At 44.2% G+C, this 19,198-nt stretch overlaps 2 protein-coding genes across 10 annotated transcripts in view; one reads left to right on the top strand and one right to left on the bottom strand.

Moving 5' to 3' along the window:
• Positions 1 to 7,090, top strand: part of BMERB1 (bMERB domain containing 1) — a 30,270-nt gene extending 23,180 nt beyond the window's left edge. The window contains exons 2-6 of the mRNA XM_087878418.1: positions 755 to 878; positions 2,168 to 2,241; positions 3,162 to 3,276; positions 4,512 to 4,594; positions 6,174 to 7,090. Coding sequence (XP_087734544.1) covers positions 755 to 878; positions 2,168 to 2,241; positions 3,162 to 3,276; positions 4,512 to 4,594; positions 6,174 to 6,304 — 527 coding nt within the window. The 3' untranslated portion in view covers positions 6,305 to 7,090. The remainder of the gene's footprint in view (positions 1 to 754; positions 879 to 2,167; positions 2,242 to 3,161; positions 3,277 to 4,511; positions 4,595 to 6,173) is intronic.
• Positions 7,091 to 7,976: 886 nt separating this feature from the next.
• The window catches only part of MARF1 (meiosis regulator and mRNA stability factor 1), a 43,950-nt gene continuing 32,728 nt past the window's right edge, over positions 7,977 to 19,198 (bottom strand). For 5 of the 9 annotated variants that reach the window (XM_060692919.2, XM_060692917.2, XM_087878414.1 and 2 more), the window contains 8 exons: positions 18,832 to 19,034; positions 17,689 to 17,916; positions 16,606 to 16,836; positions 15,411 to 15,620; positions 13,615 to 13,675; positions 13,354 to 13,488; positions 12,234 to 12,410; positions 7,977 to 10,791 (listed from right to left, as the gene is read on the bottom strand). In XM_060692919.2, the coding sequence (XP_060548902.2) occupies positions 10,559 to 10,791; positions 12,234 to 12,410; positions 13,354 to 13,488; positions 13,615 to 13,675; positions 15,411 to 15,620; positions 16,606 to 16,836; positions 17,689 to 17,916; positions 18,832 to 19,034 (1,478 nt within the window). In that variant the 3' untranslated portion in view covers positions 7,977 to 10,558. The remainder of the gene's footprint in view (positions 10,792 to 12,233; positions 12,411 to 13,353; positions 13,489 to 13,614; positions 13,676 to 15,410; positions 15,621 to 16,605; positions 16,837 to 17,688; positions 17,917 to 18,831; positions 19,035 to 19,198) is intronic. The other 4 variants (XM_034430230.3, XM_034430227.3, XM_087878415.1 and 1 more) reach the window with 1 other exon arrangement.

The following is a 19,198-nucleotide window of genomic DNA, read 5'->3' on the forward strand; positions in this document are numbered from 1 at the left end:
ATGCTTATCCATTTCTCATCCAGGGAAATATAATATTCTGCCTTTTTCATATTTCCTAAAATATTTCACTCTTCCAGGAAAAGGGGTGAGTGCTAACCTCCTACACTATTCACCACCACGGACAATGCTGCTACCCTACAAAAAGGACCTTGACTATCTTTCAGGATGGACAAACAATTGGCAACTCCAAATCTCAACCAACAAATGCTCTGTCTTACACATTGACCAAAAAAAAAAATAAAATAAAATCAAAACACAAAATACAAGCTGGGCGGATAGGACCTTGTAGACGACCTTCACTCTGTCAAGGACCTTGGAGTACTCATCTCAAACAATCTGGTCCAGTGATGGAATTCAATTTTTTTTTGCTACCGGTTCTGTGGGCGTGGCTTGGTGGGCGTGGCTTGGTGGGCATTGCAGGAGAAGGATACTGCAAAATCTCCATTTCCATCCCATTCCAGGGGAAGGATACTGCAAAATCCCCATTCCCTCCCTACTCCTGGGGGAAGGATAGTGCAATGTCTCCATTCTCACCCCACTTTGGGACCAGCCAGAGGTGGTATTTGCCGGTTCTCCGAACTATTCAAAATTTCCGCTACCAGTTCTCCAGAACCTGTCAGAACCTGCTGGATTTCACCCCTGCTCTGGTCCTGGTGACTGACCCAGATTGGATCCTGCAACGTTATTCTGGGACACGTCTATTTGCCTTCCTTCACCAATTCTCTCCTTTTCTTTCTGCCTTCCCTCTGTACAGATCAACTCGACATCATTTCAATGGCAGAAACAACCATGATGCCGGAGGAGATAGAGATGGAAATGGGAAAGATTCAAAGACTCCGGGAAGTCTTGGTCAGAAGAGAATCAGAACTGAGATTTATGTAAGTTAAGAGTTGCTTTTCTGGGAAATCAGGATTCAAATCGGGATATGGATTTAACTCCCTTGGGGGGGGGGGGAAATCTGACTAGCTTCTAACCTGGTTTTCTCTGGGTTGGTAATTGTTCTGTGAACTGGTTTTAATCTGAGGAACTTTTTTTTTAAACATTCAACCTGAATCTGATTTAATTTAAAGCATTTTTTTGCATCTGTATGCAGAAACAGGCATAACAGAAAGTCTAGGAATGATCAGACTAGACTAGACAAGACTAGACTAGACTAGACTAGACTAGACTAACAGAGTTGGAAGGGACCTTGGAGGTCTTCTAGTCTAACCCCCTGCTTAGGCAGGAAACCCTACCCCACTTCAGACAAATAGGAGTAAAATATGGAATGGAATGGAATGGAATAGAATAGAAAATATGGAATGGAATGGAATGGAATAGAGAATAGAGGAAAATATGGAATGGAATGGAATGGAATGGAATGGAATGGAATGGAATGGAATGGAATGGAATAGAATAGAATAGAATAGAATAGAATAGAATAGAATAGAATAGAATAGAATAGAATGGAATGGAATGGAATGGAATGGAATGGAATGAGTTTATTGGCCAAGTGTGATTAGACACAAGGAATTTGTCTCCAGTGCATAAGCTCTCAGTATACATACAAATAACAAAGTAATATAATCATAAGATACCAATAGGAGAAGGTAGTAGAAAAGACGACAAAGATAATAGTAATTCAGCCATACCACATAGGTAAACGAATTCTTGAAAGACTTTTTTGGTGTCCCTTCTTATCCCAAGCAAAATCAAGATGGGGTTAGTTTGAGTTTCTTTCTCACACTGTTCTCTTTCTCGGGCAAGTGATTTTTCATGAAGTCCCTTGCAATGGCTAACTCATTTCTTCACTATCCTCAAGATCAGATCTGCATTCATTAAGAACTCGAGGATCAAGGAGTTTGACTTCAGGATAAAATAGATTATCCTATTTTGGGGGGAAAATGTTGGGGCATTCCTGACTCAAATTTGAATGTTAAGATGAAATAGCATAATCAAATTAATGAATTAATGAAATGAAATTAATGAATTAATGAAATGAAACTAATGAATTAATGAAATGAAACTAACAAATTAATGAAATATAGAATAGAATTCTTTATTGGCCAAGTGTGATTGGACACACAAAGAATTTGTCTTTGGTGTACATGCTCCCAGTGCAGTGGTGAAATCTAAAAATTGTTGCTACTGGCTCCCTAAAACAGCCTCTTCTTCTCCCATTTCTTAGGATGGATGACATCCAGTTGTGCAAAGACATCATGACTCTTAAGAAAGAGCTGCAGAATTTGGTCGCCATCTCAGGTAAATTACTTTGTGGATAAGATTCCGATGTGTGCAGGAACAAGTGGAAACCATCCTAAAAACCTTCCTGCTGGTGACCTTCACCGCTGCACCATAGAGAGTATTTTAACTTACTTGCACCCGTGTACAGTTTGCCACTTGCACAGTGGCAGATAGGACAACGCTCCAGAGTGTTTAACGTCATTGCTCAGAGGATCATGGGTTGCCCTCTCCCCTCTTTGGAAGAGCTTTATAGTTCCCACTGCCTTAAGAAAGTTCAAAACATTCTTAAAGATCCAGCTCATCCTGGGCACCCTTTTTTTTTTTGAACTATTACCATCTGGCAGACGGTACAGGGTAATAAAAACAAGGACAAATAGGCTGAAAAACAAGCTTCTATCCCAGGGCAGTAACCATATTGAATTCTACTGTATAGTGCAATATTAATGCAATATCAGGAGGTTTCAATTCAACTGTATAGATAGAACGTGAAGGATCTGTGTTTGTGTTTTATTTTTATAGTTATAATGTACCCTGAGGATGGCATTTAATTTCGTTGTATGAGGTGCAATGACAATAAAGCAAACTAATGAACTAACGAACTAAAACGATTGAAGAATTCCAGATTGTACTTTGTCTAAGTCCCATTAAGCGATTTGTGAGCATAAAATCTCTCTATCTCTCTTTTAAAAAATAGGAAGAGTTCCTGGAAACCTTAAAAACACTTTTCTCTGTCATTTTGTCCTGACCTTGCGCTGCAAAATAAACAACTCTTCATTGATTGTGCAATGAGTGAAGTGCTGCGTTTTGCTTTTGCAGTGCTAGTAGACATGTCACCTTCCTGTACTTGCCTTATGCAATAGAAGCAGTTTAAGTTTGCTGCAACATGGCCACACATGGAAGAAATTACATCTCTCTCTCTCTCTCTCTCTCTTGAACAGAGAAAGACAAGACCAAGCTGCAGAATCAAAGAGAGGATGAGCTGATCCAGAAAATCCACAAATTAGTGCAGAAAAGAGATTTTCTGGTTGACGATGCAGAAGTGGAGAGATTAAGGTAAGAGAACTTCAAATGAAGAACCTTCCAGCTGACCTCAACTCTTGATGACTTCATGGTCTTATTCATGTAGCTTTCCTGGCCAAACAATATTACTGTCAACTCGCAAAACATCCCTGGTGTCTGGGTTCCCAAGGAACACCCCCAAGGAAATAAAGCTCTAAGGCCTGAGGTTCCTCAAAGTTCCAATTTATTAGAGATGTCATGTTGGCTCATCTGGGAAAACTCGAATCTGAAAACTTCCAGGTTTTCCACACCCAGCTAACAGTTCACAGCCCTGCCCCACACCCACAAGTTCATCACATTGTCCAATCAACTCTTGACACTCAACTGGATACAATCTTCAGGCAGTCTCCATCAGACGCAGGCAAAAGTCCTTGAATACAGAATGTTGTTATGACTTAACTTTCTACCATGCCAACAACCACCCCCTCCCAACTTCCCCAGCTAAAATATGTGGCAGTTAAGAAGCAAAAAAGAAAATTGTCTTCCAAAACTGACACCTGTTCTGCCAGGGGGATGGGAAAACGGTGAAGCAGCACAGCAGCCAAAAACAAAAGCACATTCCAGACATATCTCTCTCAAGGCTGTCTCCCAGGGTTACCAACAGCAGCCAGAGGGGAGTGATCTCTACAACCCGTTGGCGAATGTGAATCATGACACACCCTGGGTCAAGTTTGGGTCGTAAATTACATGGGGTCAGAGTTGGCGTCACTTGGAACGTGCTGATATGAAGCTCCTAATAAATAACTGGATTTCTTTTGGAGATTGGCTCGAGGCTCATGATTTAATTAGGGTATCCGTCAAAACCCTGGCAATTACTTTCTTCTGGGACTTGTTACAAAACATCCTACTCCAGTCAATCCAAGTACTAAACCAGTCCAAACCTAATTAACATTTTTCAAGGTCATTTGGATGGCTGCCCCTGCTTTTCCTAACTTGACTCCATACACGTGGCTATTTATTTTTTTTTAATTGAATTGCACAACCCGTGAACTTGTGGAAAAGGAATTGCAAAATTCTAGTCAGCATCAAGAAAATTCTATCAAGAAAAGTTACAAAATTTATCAGTTTGTCTATCTTTTCTTGATAGAATTTTCTTGATGTTGGCTAGAATTTTCCAATTCCTTTCCCCACAAATTCATGGTTGTGCAATTCAATTAAAAAAAAATAAAAATAAAATAAAGCAGAACAAAATAAAACTTCTAATGGTATGTTATTCTGTGTTGAAACAGAGAGAAAGAAGAAGACAAGGAAATAGCTGATTTCCTACGACTTAAATTGAAACCTTTGGACAATATTGTACAGTCTCCAACCAGTAAGTTTGCATGCCTTTCCCCCAAGTTATTCAAAAGAAAGGTTTCTTTCATATAGAAAAATAAACCAAAATGTGGTTTTCTTGCTTATGACTTTTTACATTGTGGAAAGCCAAGCAATAAGGCTTAAAGTATAAACCCTGGTTTGTGGCCAATTATAGTTATTTCCATAAACCACAGAAGCAAACAATGGCTTACCATATTATGGCTTACCGTATAACTCAAGTGGTTTCAATCTCAGCCCTTAGAACTGCTGCTGATCCAGATGTTACATTTACGTACACCTCTGTGATGACTCCTACTGCTTCTCTCAAAGTAGAGCTTGAGCACTAACTTTCTTAAGAATGTTGATCCAGCTATGTTGATTTATTTTATTAATGTGTTTTAAGAGTGGTGTGTTGGCCTAGTGGTGAAGAGCTCACCTCCCACTCGGAAGGTTGGAAGTTCAATTCTAGGTAGCAGCAGATGTTTCTCTCCTAGGACTCAAAGAAAAAAAAAATTATCTGCTGTGAACTCCACATAGGCATCAGGAAGGGCATCCGGCTAATAAATGCTCAGCTCCATCCAATTGCCCTGACTCTACCCCCAACAGGGACTACAGGATCATAAAAAAGGAAATATTTTTTTAAAATGTGTGTGACTCAAAAGTCAGTTTATTTGCATCAAGAGCCCTGGCGGTTAGCATGCAGTATTGCAGGAAAACTTTGCCCACCACCTGGAGTTCGATCCTGATGGGATTCAAAGGTTGACTCCTTCCATCCTTCCGCGGTCAATGAAGACCCAGTTTGTTTGGAGCAACGTGCTGACATTGTGAGTGGTGCAGTGGCCTAGAGTTGGAGCTCTCGCCTTAGGAGGTTGTGAGTTCGATCCTAGGTAGCGGCAGATATTTCTCTCTCTGGGCACAATGAGTAAACATCAGCTGTGAACCCTGCTTTGGTGACAGGAAGGGCATTCGGCCAGTTAAACCCCCAGCTCCATCCAGTTGCCCCGACTCCACCCTGTTGCAAGGGATTATGTCTTCCAATGGCCCTGTAATCCCTTGCATCGGGGTGGAGTCGGGGCAACTGAATGGAGCTGAGTGTTTACTGGCTGGATGCCCTTCCTGTTGCCAATGCAGAGTTCACAGCTGATATATATATAGAGACATTGTAAACTGCCTAGAGAGTCCTGTAAACCTCTACGGGGTACTATAGAAGTCAGCGGTGAAATCCACTTACCTTCGCTACTGGTTCGGGAACGGGAGCACTCGCGAGTGCGCGCACAATACGCATATGCACACCTCTTCTGCACATGCGCAGAGGGTCAAAAATGGGACGTAAAGACATCCCAGTGGGTAGGCAAAGCCTCCCGCCGCCGGCTCTACTGGTTCGCACGAACCGGATTGATCCGGCCAGATTTCACTGCTGATATAAGTCTAAGTGCTCTTTGTTAGTGCTATTCCTACCATCTGTTCAGTCATTATTTATGCATAGCAACAGCTGGATTCATCCACTGATCTATGATGGTTTTCTTGGGTTAGTGTTAGGGTTCAGAAACCTGATCCCGGCAATGAATGACGCTCTCCGTTTCTGACCTTGGCAGGGGTACCTACAGAGAAGAAAGCTGAGCCTCCTCCTCCACCACCCCTTCCTCCCAACAAGCCCACCATTGCCAAAACCGGCGCTGCTCTCATCAAGGATTGCTGTGGGATGACCCAGTGCGCCATCATGTAGCTCCAGCATCTCTCTCGAGGCAACGCCTTCCGCTCGACCCACTTCCCCGTTGGCCGAAAAAACAACCAACAACCAACAACTGGTGGGCGAAGGAATCAGGACATCAAGCACCCAGATATTCTTGATCGTTGAATCTCCTGTTGTATTTCTTAACAGTAACTTGTGTGCCGAACTGTGCTATTCTTGGTGACTCCTTGGTGTTGCATGGACCTCAGCGAGCATGCCCTAGGTTAAGACGAGGAGTAGACATTAACTATAACCAGAACACGGGAGAAGAACCGTGAAGCGTAGACATAGATGGAGAGGGGGGATGGCTTATGACTTGAGGGTAACATCAGGGGCCATTTGTTATGTCTAGAGCTGCGTCCACCCTGCCTTGATCTGGGTGGCAGATCAACTCAAGTTTCTTGACTTAGCACAAGGATGGGTAAGTCATCTCCATAAAAGGTAGGAAGAAAAGCCAAAGCGAACGCTATGCTTAGCATGCTGTGTGAATGTTATCTGATCCGGCATGGTGAACAATAGTCCGAATCCGGCTGATAGGTAAATTCCGCATAGGAGTAGGAATCGATTCTTAGCCTAACGCCAGCTCTGAAGTAGAAGTAACACGTAGCAGTTTCAATGGTCTGTCGAGCACTGGATACACCCCACACCTTCTTCCTTTCACAGGCAGTATTTGATTGGTGGGCGAACGGAGGCAAACGTCTTCCGGATGGCTGGGTGGGGTCCTTTTCGCAATGACGTATGTGTTAATAAAAACGCTAAATAGAATAGCTAATAAGCTTACCAGAAGCTGAAACTCTGTTCTATTGTGGTTTGCGGTGTCTTCTTATCCCGACCCCCCAGGATTGCTGCTCTGACCCACTTCTCCAAACACGACAAACCCTCTGAAATTAACTCAATGATTCCTTTAATTAGGAGCGCCAGCAGTTCCGGCAAAAAGTTTCTCTCTCAACGCAGGCTAACAAGTCTGTCCAGCAGGGAGATGAATAGTTGTCTGCCCCATCTATTCAACTCCGCCCCCCTGCCTTTTATCCCCAGAGCTAAAGTGGGGCTTCACTAGCAGCGGTGGCTCTTCCGTCCCGAGGACCGGCCCATAGATTTCCATTGCTCTCCTCTCCTCTGCCTTCTTCGCATCCACAAGTCAGGCACTGGACCCAGCTGTTCCTCCTCTTCCTCATCAGCCACCTCCAGGCCTGGGGGCTGTTGACTCTTCATCTGAGGGCTGATGGGGTGGCCCAGGCTCTGCCTCTGTCTCTCTCTATGCCAGCTCCACTCCCTCTTCCTCCTCGGAGCTCTCAGGTTGCCTTGATGCTGACCCCGACTCCCACGCCTCCTCCTCCTCCTGATTCGGCAGCTGGAGGGGCTGGCAGCCGACAGGCCACAACAATCACTCTTGTGCGTGGAACATTTATAAGTTGTGTTAAGGTCGCAAAAGGGGATCACATGATCTGGGGACGCTACCGTCATAAATATGTACCCATTGCCAAGCATCCAAATCTTGGTCACGTGACCATGAGGATGCTGCAATGGTCATGAATGTGAAAAATAGTCATAACTCACTTTTTTCCCAGTGTCGTCATTTCAAATGGTCGCTAAAGGAACTGTTGTAAGTTGAGGACTACCTGTATGGTATATTTACTGGGGGGAAAAAAACGGACAGAGAAAGTCATTTGCTTGCTTGAAATTTTTATTGACAACTGCTTGGTCCCAAACGCACAAAATACCACTTGACCCACAAAAGTGCCCGAACAAATGAGACAAGTTTATATGCCGTATTGTCGCTCTTCACCCACCCCAGAGTGCATAGTTGCCTTGATCTGTTTCGTTTCAGAACAGTTAAAGAAATCAAAATGTCCAAAGTGTAAGTTAAAGAATTTCATCACCTTCATTCATGTTTCAAATCAGTCAAGTTACATTATTTTTTTCAAGCCTTTTTTTTCTCTTTAAAAAAAAAAAAAAACCTTCATTAAATAATCTTGTGCTACGGGAGAAACAACAACAATAACAACAAAAAAAATCCCTCAAATTTATCTGAAACGGCACCGTGTTAACTTTCGAAGAGCAATTTAGTTCAGAATGCCACATGGATTCATGTACGATGGGATTTTTCTTTACGGATCACCTGGCCACATCTGTATTTTGAATACAGAATACTACTGGACTTTTGATTTCTTTATTTTTTCTCCCCCCCAAAAAAACTTGGGTCTCACATTCTTTTTTTTTTTAAGATGACTTGCTTAGAACAGCAATCGGTTCTGTTAAAGCACGACCCACAATTGAGTGACGAGGCCTTCTGTTTTATGCAGGTTATACCTAAAGCTACTGAGAGATGGTCTCATAAATACTCGAAACACTAGAGAGAAAGGAAAAAAATATATATCAAACGATCTGTTCCTATAAACTCTAGGTCTCTAGAGAAACTGTGCCGTGTCTCAATTTCAGTAAAAAAGAAAAAAATACTTCCAGTGTTTCCTTGCGTTCGTAATGGCTATATAATTCAGAAAAGTTCAATGTGTGGCTTTGCTTAAAACTCCTCTTTTAAACAAAATCCATTATTTTGTTTTTGGTTTTTTTTTTTAAAAAAAGTATCTATAGCCATTTGGTGGTATTTTTTCCCCCCCTTCAGTTGCTGGCTGTGAAATTCCCCAGCCGTTTTTTTTTTCCCAACCTTGTCCGTTTATAAAATATAATTGTTACAAAATATATATATTTTTCCGCGTTTGGCCAGTGGAAACCTTGGGAAATAGGTTGTTTTCCTTTTCGACAAGCAGTAAAAAAAATTTCTCTTCTGGCAAATACAACCCATTGTAAGTGCCAAGTTTACCCGGGCAAGGGGTATATAATAAACCTTTGGAAGACGTTTTTAATGTCTTTCTGTCTCTCTCTCTCTCTAAAAGGAAGACAAAAGGATCCCACCGACTCAACCTCTTCTGTAAAGGCTGGCCCGTCTAAAAGCCAACAACCACAACAATCACTACCACACACACACATGAAAAAAATACCCCAATAAGAACTGGAAGCAAAAAAAAAAAGTGACGACACACACACGCAAGAGCAGCTTTTCAGCACTAGGAGGAATAAAAACCAGACACCGTTAAAAAACCCCCCCCGCTTTCTCGATTCATACTACTAAGCTTCCCATTTAATTACACGTTTAAAAAAGTTTTGCAAGGTCAGGTTAGGTCACTGACCTTGGCCTTTCTAACCTCCTGCTCCCGGAAGCATCATCTGCGGAAGCATCAGCGCCTTTTTTCTGCCTTAAAAAAAAAAAAAACTTCCCGTCGCCTTGCGCGATTCCATGATTTATGCATCTCGATGCATATTTTATATTCTTGAAATCTCAACAGTCCCGTGTGTCCCCCCCCCGGACACCTCGAGGGAGCGGCTGCAACCCGGTTTCTCAAGGTGCCTTCAAAATGCACGGCAACCGAGATGGTACCCCACCCTCCCCCCTTGACTTCATCTCAAATCGGCATCTACCGGCGGTGCTTATAAAAGGGAAGCTTAAAACCTACAAGTTTCCTTGATGGAACTGAATTATCACAGAAGGCCTTTTTTTTTAAAAAAGGGGGGGGCTTTGTACCAAATCGACCGACTTCTCCAATGATCGGGGTTATGATCAGGGTCTCCAACGATTAGAATAGTTAATTACAAGTCATCGGAAAAAAAAAAAACAATTCCCAAGTTTTGCCCTTACAAAGCTTAAAGACAACCCCCCCCAAACCCCCATCTAAGTGACCGTTTTTAAAAGAATCCTCTCGGGAGTCCATATTGCATGACAAATGATGCACTGCATTGTTATTTTCCCGATCACAACATCACAAAAATAGAAACCGCCGAGATATTTAGGCGTGACGTGTGTAGATTTGACATCCCCCTTTCGGGTATCGGAAACTTAAAAAAATCCGTTCTCTGCCAAGGGTGCTCGCACGCATCTGCTTTTGTCGACATGGGACAGAATAAAAAAAGGGTAAAATGTTAGACCGCTCTTAACAAATATCTGAAGTTCCAATAACAATAATCATCATCATAATAAAAAAAAAAAACCCAAACCCTGCCCAGCTTAACTTCGGTTGAGAACGTGCAACGTATTTGCACAGAAGGCAGTCACAGTGACAAAAGAAAAACAGGTCGGTGGCTACACCCCCTCCAGACAGTGATTAAAAATTAAGAAAAAAAAAAAATTATAGCCGACTTTATTTCCTTGTGCAGTCCTTAACGATACGAATGCTTTTCACACCGGGACGAGATTTAAAGCTTGGTTACGGGTGCAAATGAGAAGTTGGCTGCCAATTTCACGCGGCTCTTCGGCTGTTTTCGAGCTGGACTGTCCGTGGCTTCTCTGCATCCCGGCTGTTCGGATGAAGAACAGGGAGGTGCTGAGATGTTTTCTGCAGCTTTAGATGCTTCAGAAGTGTGACCGATTTCTTTGTTAGCTTCTGAAGGACTAGCAGCCTTCTCCTCTTCAGGCCCCATCGTCATCTCTGGAACAAAAGGGGGACTGTTTAGTTTTGGAAAAGTAAGGTAAAGGCATCTCCAGTTGGGACGATGTGTGATTGGACCATGTGATGGACTTGTGGGCGTGGGGCAGGGACTTGAACTTTCTTTTGGGTGGGGAAAACCTGGAAGCTTTCAAATTTGAGTTAGTCAGGGTTCCAAGTAACACGCCCAACGAAAGAAAACTCAGAGGCTTGAGTTTCCTCAAAGTTCCATTTTATTAGAGATGTCAAATTGGCACATCTGGGAAAACCTGAATCGGAAAGCTTCCAGATTTTCCCCACCCAAAGGAAAGTCCAAGTCCCTGCCCAACACTCACATGTCCATCACAAGGTCCAATCAAAGCACCATCCCAACTGGAGATGCCTCCCAGTCACACCCTTCCAGGTGCACGGCAAGATGTCCTTGACTCTCTGAGAAAGGAATGTTATTATGACTACATATCACCGCATGCTCCATACAATCCCCCCTCCATTTCACGTTCCAATCAATTCAGTTCTGTAAAGGTACAAATCAGGTCTCAAAACACCTGGTTTGGCAGAAGAAGAAGAAGAAGAAGAAGGAGAAGAAGGAGAAGGAGAAGGGGAAGGGGAAGGGGAAGGGGAAGGGGAAGAAGAAGAAGAAGAAGAAGAAGAAGAAGAAGAAGAAGAAGAAGAAGAAGAAGAAGAAGAAGAGGAGGAGGAGGAGGAGGAGGAGGAGGAGGAGGAGGAGGAGGAGGAGGAGGAGGAGGAGGAGGAGGAGGAGGAGGAGGAGGAAGAAGAAGAAGAAGAAGAAGAAGAAGAAGAAGAAGAAAAGGAAAAGGAAAAGGAAAAGGAAAAGGAAAAGGAAAAGGAAAAGGAAAAGGTCTGGACAGATGGTTCAGTTTTAATAAACTGGAATCATTCATGAATGCCAACGTCTCCAAAAAAAAAAAGTTAATAAGCCTGGCTCTGAATATTGCAAATTAGAGGCTGCCTTCAATTAAATTGTTAATATTTCCACCAAAGAAATGCAGCTTGTCAGGTGAGGAGGTGTAAAAATGTTCACATAGAAAAGAAAAATGAAACCCAGAACTCTGAGAAAATACTGATACTAATGCTGGAAAGAAAAAAAAATGTTTGCTCAGTTTCTTTAGGCATAACCGGGTAGACCAATCTCAGAATTTGGAGCCAACTGGAATTCTGGGAGTTGCAGTCTTCCGATATACCTGTAAGGCAGGGGTGGGCAACTGTGGCCCTTTTACAACCTGTGGACTTCAAGTCCCAGAATTCCTGAGACAGCCAAGCTGGCTCAGGAATTCTGGGAGTTGAAGTCCACAGGTCATAAAGGGGCCATATTTTCCCACCCCTGCTGTAAGGCTTCGCTAAGGAATGGTTCCTAGAAGTTGTAGTTAGTGGTCAGGATTTCTGCTACTATTGAGTGGGGCCAGATTTTTAAAGGCAACGTTAACCTTTACCAGAAGGGACTGGCGAATGCTCTTCGAAACGGATGAGATCGGTTGATTCAAGAACCACTGGATCTGGTCTCAGCTGCGGGGAGGGAAGGCAGGAAGGGACCGGTTCACATAGAAGATCAACGGGCGATGCGTTGGTGAGACACAGCAGCTCTTCGTCGGTTTGATAGGAGACTGCGGAGGGGGAAGGAAATGAAGGCAACTCCTTAGAAACCCACAAGGGCAGTGACCTCAAGACTCACATTAAAGCGAGCTTGCAAATTCATGCTTATTTCTTTGGTAGGGTCTAGTGGTGAAGACATCCTGCTAGTTAAGTGGGAGACCTGAGTTTTAGTTCTAGTCCCACTGTAGCCATGAAAGCGAACTGGGTGACCTTAGGCCAGTGAGACCCTCTCTCTCAGCCCAACCCACCTCACACAGTTGTCGTCGTGGGGAAAATAGGAGGATATGTTTGCCACCTTGAGTTATTTAAAAAAAAAAAAGTAGGTCACAAATAAATAAAAAGAATGGGCTGGGAGATAGAGATGGAAAAGGATATGTGAAACATAGTCATAATTCTGTCCATGCTCCATGGCTGATTTATTCTTTATTCTCAGATAATACCGTATTTTTCGGAGTATAAAATGCTCCAGATGCACCTTAGTTTTTGAAGAGGAAAATAAGAAAAAAAAAAAAAATCTGCCTCCCAGCATCCATCGGTATTCATCTGGCTAGCGACCTGTCACTGTGTGAGAGAGTTGAGGGCTGTTTGGAAACTGAAACAGTGTGTGAAGGAGACAGCAAGGAGCCTGGGCGTGGCTTAGCTTTGATTCAGCACGAGCAGCTGATTGGTGGGTAGATCGGCTTCCCAGAATACCCCCAATCAGCTGTTCCAGGCTTCAGGGATTGCCACAGACCATCACCTCCTAAGTGCCTCGCGTTTTTGGCTATATTTGGTGTATAAAACACACACAAATTTTCACTCTCTTTTGGGGGGGGGGAAGTGTGTCTTATACTCTGAAAAATACGGTAATTATTACCTAATTAAAAATTATTAGCTAATATTATCTGTTATCTTTTGGCTTATCGGTTCCAGAATTGCTGGGTACAAAATAAAGGCCAGGAATCAATCAATTACCAACGTTGGGTGCTTCCAGGATTAAATCTAAGGATTTGTCCACTCCGGCTGCCTTTGCGGATTGACCATCGCCATTGGCAAGTTCGTTTTCGTAACTTTCGTCAGCCAGGGGAAGACTCGGAGAGCTAAAACGAGCTAATAGAAGGGAGGAGATTAGCAAGCAGTTCCCTTTGACAAACAATCTTATATAGGGAAAGATATTTGGGCTATATTTCCCCCCCAAAAAAGGAGAAGAGTTAACCCCAAACGGGGATGACTTACTTTTCATGTCGTTCTTCAGAACAACAATCCTCTTATGGCCGTGGCCTTTTATCCATACTACCTAATTAAAGGCAAGAGAGACCACAAGGTGAGATGGAAATTAAGATGAACCTAAGTAGGTTTCTTGCTGCCTTAAAGCTCTTCTGATACTCGGCATTCCTCTTTGTTAATTGTACTCAAAACTTTGACCGAATGAGTTCCATGAAAACATTGCAAAATTAGCCCAAATCACGATTTCATATCGTTATAAAGTTAGACGGCAGTTGCTGCTCTGCTCCATACAATACGGGCAGTCTTTGCTAGCAACAGAAATTATGGGCTCAATTGTGGTCGTTAAGTCGAGGACTATCTGTACAGATCTGCAAATACCATATTTTTCGGACGATAAGACGCACCTGACTATAACATGCACCTAAATTTAGAAGACAAAAACAACAACAAAAAAGGTTTCGGCCTACCTTTTTTTGGGCTGAAAAATGGAAAAACAGGCCGAAAAAAGCCTCAAAAACAGACCAAAAAGCCCCCAAAACAGGCCGAAAAAAGCCTCAAAAACAGGCTGAAAGGAGCCCTGAAAATGGGCCAAAAAAACCTCAAAAACAGGCCGAAAAAAGCCTCAGAAATGGGCCAAAAAAACCCTCAAAAACAGGCCAAAAAAGCCCCAAAAATGGGCCAAAAAAGCCCCCCAAATGGGCCGAAAAAAGCCTCAAAAACAGGCTGAAAGGAGCCCTGAAAATGGGCCAAAAAAGCTTCGAAAAGAGGCCGAAAAAAGCCTCAGAAACGGGCCAAAAAAAAGCCCTGAAAACGGGGCATGTGGAGGCTAAAAAACGGTCGGCAGATGGGCGGGGCTTCAGCAATATTCGGTCTATTGGGAGACAAAAAAGTGCGTCTTATAGTCCAAAAAATACGGTACATGGATGAATACATAAAGCTATTCTTTTCAGGAAAAACGGATTTGACAAAGTATTTTAAACAAATTTTTAAACAAAATGCCCCTGAAGCCATACAGCTGCCAAACCCCATGAGTTGTGTTACTGAGAGTTTTAATCACAGGTTTCTGAAGAGCCATCCGTCTTCACTTCATCTACGAATTTTATAGGTAAGCTAAAGGTATAAAATGAACATTTTCAGTCATAACGTCAAGCTTGTGGTTAACAGCATGATGGGCCCAATTACGATATCGTAGGAAAGTAACTTCTTATTTAATTTCTTATCATTTTGTTCTAAGGGACAATAGGGCAGCCAACGTCTACGGGTCCATCTGGTTATCACAGTTACGCAGTGGTGAAATTCAAAAATTTTCCTTACTGGTTCTGTGGGCGTGGCTTGGTGGTGGTGGGGGTCATGTGACTGGGGGGCGTGGCCAACTTTTTTTCTTTACTTTTTAAAGCATTTTTTAACTAAAAAAAGTTTTAAAAAACGTTCGACGATCAGCTGTGACGATCAGCTGTGCCCGAACCTTTAAAAAAAAAAAAATCAAAGCAGTTTTTTACTACCAGTTTGGGCGAATAGGTAAAAAAATGCTTTAAAAAAGTAAAAAAAAAGAGGTTCCAACGATTGCGTGGATCGGAACCTTTTTGAAAAAATTTTAAAGCATTTTTTTACTACTGCTTCGGGCGAACTGGTAGCATTTTTACGGCTAGCAGTTTGGGCTAATCGGTAGCATTTTTTACGAACGGTTTGGGCAAACCGGCCCGAACCAGTAGCATTTCACCCTTGCGACTACGGAAAAACTACAATTTGGACTGTTAAGAATCCTGCACATTTTAAGAGAGAAGAGAAAACCGGGAGCTACAAACCGATGGAATTGCCCCTAGAAGTTCCTCAAGGTTATTGTAGCCGTAGGTATTGGGATGGAGGGCTTCTCCTGTGTATTTGCTGTAGGCTGTTGGGAACTCGTGGAGGAAGATCTGTTGGTAGTGGTAGGTATGAAGCAGCAATCTCACTTTCTTGGCAAAAATATACAGGTCTGTAAGCTTCACATATTCTGCATCACCGTCAATAAAAACCTGCAGGGAACAAAAAAGGACTTCTGTGTAACTAGTCCTCATGCTTTCGCAAAGGAAGGAATTGTCTCGAGTATGAACTACAGATAGCCCCCGGCTTACAAAAGTTGATTTAGAGACTGTTCGAAGTTACAACAGCACTGAAAAAAGTGACTTACAACTGTTTTTCACACTTATGACCATTTCAGCATCCCTGAGGTCCCGCCATCAAAATTTGGAAGCTTGGCAATGGGCTCATATTTACAATAGTTGCAGTGGCCCTGGGGGGGTGGGGCAGGTGGGGCAGGTCATGTGATCCCCTTTTGTGACCTTCTGACAAAGTCCGTGGGGAAGCCAGATTCACGTCGCAAAAAACGGTCGGTAACTTAACAACTGCGGTGATTCACTGCGCCAGAGACCCGAAAATCAGCTGGCCAGCAAGGAGGTCTGTGCACATGCGCAGTGGAACTAAGCTGGCCAATGGCTCGCGTGCCCGCACAGAGGGCTCTGCATGCCACAGGTTCGCCATCATGATCCTAGGCCTTGGGGAACTGGCTGATGTCGCCTTAACTCACCTTGCATAAGAAAGCAGGCCTCCTTGAACCAAAAACAGGCCATGGGGGGGAGGGTGGCGGCGCTCCCTGATGGCCCCTTTTTGGTCCCAGGCGGCTTCAGGGAGCCTGCCAGGCCCAAAATGGGCCGCGGGGGGTGTGGTGCGCCCCAATGGCCCCTTTTTGGTCCCAGGAGGCTTCAGGAAGGCTCAAAATGGGCCGTGGGGGATTGCGTGCGCATGCATGGGGGGGGGCATGGCGTGCAGGGGGCATTGCATTAAGACACCCCCCCCCGCACGTTTTTGGCATGCGATGGCAAAAAGGTTAACCATCACTGGGCTAGGTCTGTACATAGAGAAAAGCAGACAACTAAAATAATATCTGTTAGGGACGGCAGACCGAAAGGGGCCTTCGTTCTTCACGGCCTCTGTGTTAAGAGCCCAACTTTTCCTCCTCACCTCGATAAAATAAGGCACGCTCATCAGAAGCTCGATAAAAGTCATGAAGCCATATTCACATGGGTTAAGGACAGTCCCCTGGACCACCTCGTAACGCCTCTTCAGCTCCTTCACGGAAACCACGGTGGATTCGTCCAGGGTCATGAGAAGCACCAGAAGATGTGAAGTGAGAGTCCGGAGGGATTTTTTATTGATCAGCTGAAGCTGTTTCCCAGATTCCGTATCGGCCACCTGGAAGAGTTGAAAGAAAGAGACACCAGCTATATCAGCCTTCCACCCTATTGACTAAAAGGTTCCCCTCACACATATGTGCTAGTCGATCCTGACTCTAGGGGGCGGTGCTCATCTCCGTTTCAAAGCCGAAGAGCCAGCGCTGTCCGAAGACGTCTCCGTGGTCATGTGGCCGGCATGTCTCAATGCCAAAGGCGCACAGAACACTGTTATCTTCCCACAAAAGGTGGTCCCTATTTTTCTACTTGCATTTTTTTACGTGCTTTTGAACTGCTAGGTTGGCAGAAGCTGGGACAAGTAATGGGAGCTCACCCCATTAAGCGGCACTAGGGATTCGAACCGCTGAACTGCCGACAAGTTTCGATCGACAAGTTCAGCATCTTAGCCACTGAGCCACCACGTCCCAATAGTCCCTATTGATTACAAGTCCCATAACTGCCAGATTCCGTATTAGCCACTGGGAGGAGTTGAAAGAAGAGACACCAACTATCAAGCCTTCCACCCTATTGACTACAAGTCCCATAACTGCCAGATTCTGTATCGGCCACCAGGAGGAGTTGAAAGAAGAGACACCAACTATCAGCCTTCCACCCTATTGACTACAAGTCCCATAACTGTCAGAGCTAAAATAGGTGGGAATTCTAGGAGGAAGAGGACACAAGATCGGGGAAGAGAGACGTCCCCATCATTCAGAGTTCTAGAAGGAAGATTTCACAAGATATTTTGAGTTGCTCGGCCCTGGCGTTTCCATGTGGTTTTGGATGGCTCAACTGACCCACCTCCGTCCCCGAGACCCCCCCGCCCCCCAAAATCAGGTTGTTTTTTTTCCTCACGCGGCACCTGAAAACCTACTTTGATGACATGGCAAAGTTTCTGCATCAGAGCCGGAACGGAGCCAACGTCGTAGTCCTGGAGCCGCAACGGGTAGCCGAACGTTTTAGCGTATTCGGCAAGGACGTCTGCCATCAGGAGGCATTTATCCTTCTGGGAACGGAGCAGCTTAACAAACTGGGCAGCTAAAGCTTTGACTTGTTCTGTCTCGGTTAGCGTCAGGATTTTCTCCTCGCCGCATTCCAGGACCTGGCGACGGAATGTCGGCTTGGGGTTAATTAAGAGAAGAGACTGCAGAAGGCAATGCTAGAATATTGAGAGCAACTGCAGGATCCAAAGCTCGGTAGCTTTTTTTTTTCTTTCAAAAGCCATGTAAGACAAAGGTAGCAGGTAGCGTTAAATTGGATTTCCAGCGAGCTCATGGACACAGGGGTGGGGCTGCTGGGGGTTCGGGAGAACCTCTAGCTAAGATTCTGTGCAGTTTGGAGAACTCCCAAATCCCACTCCTGGCTGGCCCCGCCCCACCCACCCCACCCCTCCCAGGAGTCCCTACGCGGCCTGTTTTGGATGCAGGTAAGTGCAGGGCGCGCGGGGAGGCTCGGGGAGAGCAAAAAACAGGCCCTACCGGAAGTTCGGGAAGGCCGGAAATAGGCCCTCCAGAGCCTGGGGAAGCCGTTTTTGCTCTCCCGGAGGCTCGAGGAAAGTCTCCGGAGCCCAGGGAGGGCAAAAACGCCCCCCCCCCCGTGGTGTAGGAGGCCGACTAGGCCACGCCCACCCAGCAACCGGGCAGAGAACCCCTTACTAAAACTTTAGAAGCCCACCCCTGCATGGACATACAGTTACCCTACATCCAGAACAAGCAGATTATGAAGAGTAACCTAGAATGTTATCGTCATGTATAGTCATTTTGCACACGTTGGCTACCTCTGCATTGCATTACATTACATTACATTACTTTATTACTTTATTTATTTATTTATTTATTTATTAAATTTATATCCCGCCCTTCTCCCCGAAGGAAACACCTTGTTATCAAACAGCCCACATGTAATTTCAATAATGTGAAATGTAGTTCTTTTGTGACTATGTAGAGGTTCTAGGCTGATTCCCCTTTTTACTCCACCCTCAGGATCTGCCATCTGCCTTTCTTTTACAATTGCCTACCTGTAAGATATCAGGTATGGCTTCAAAAAGTTCAAGTAGTTTGGTAAATCCGTAATGGGCCAGTTTGCACTGGCGCCCAAAGTGATGGTGATAGGACGGGATGAATTTGTTGAAAGGCATACGGAAATAGGGCTGGTGGCGTAGCAGATCAATCACTTCTTTGCAGAACTGCTTCGTCCGTTCGATTTCTTCCTTGGTACGTTCTGAAGATAGAAAAGGTTGCACGTTTAGCAACGTTTCTTAGAAGTGTGGTCTGAGGACCCCCGTTGTTCTCACCAGGCTGCTCTCGGGGTCCCACAAAAATCAAATTTATTTGTATCCCACTTTCATTAATTTTTTTAATAACTCAAGGTGGTGAACATATGGA

The sequence above is a fragment of the Pantherophis guttatus genome, chromosome 14 (assembly GCF_059756535.1).
Source record: "Pantherophis guttatus breed Tessera chromosome 14, ASM5975653v1, whole genome shotgun sequence".
Lineage (NCBI taxonomy): Eukaryota > Metazoa > Chordata > Lepidosauria > Squamata > Colubridae > Pantherophis > Pantherophis guttatus.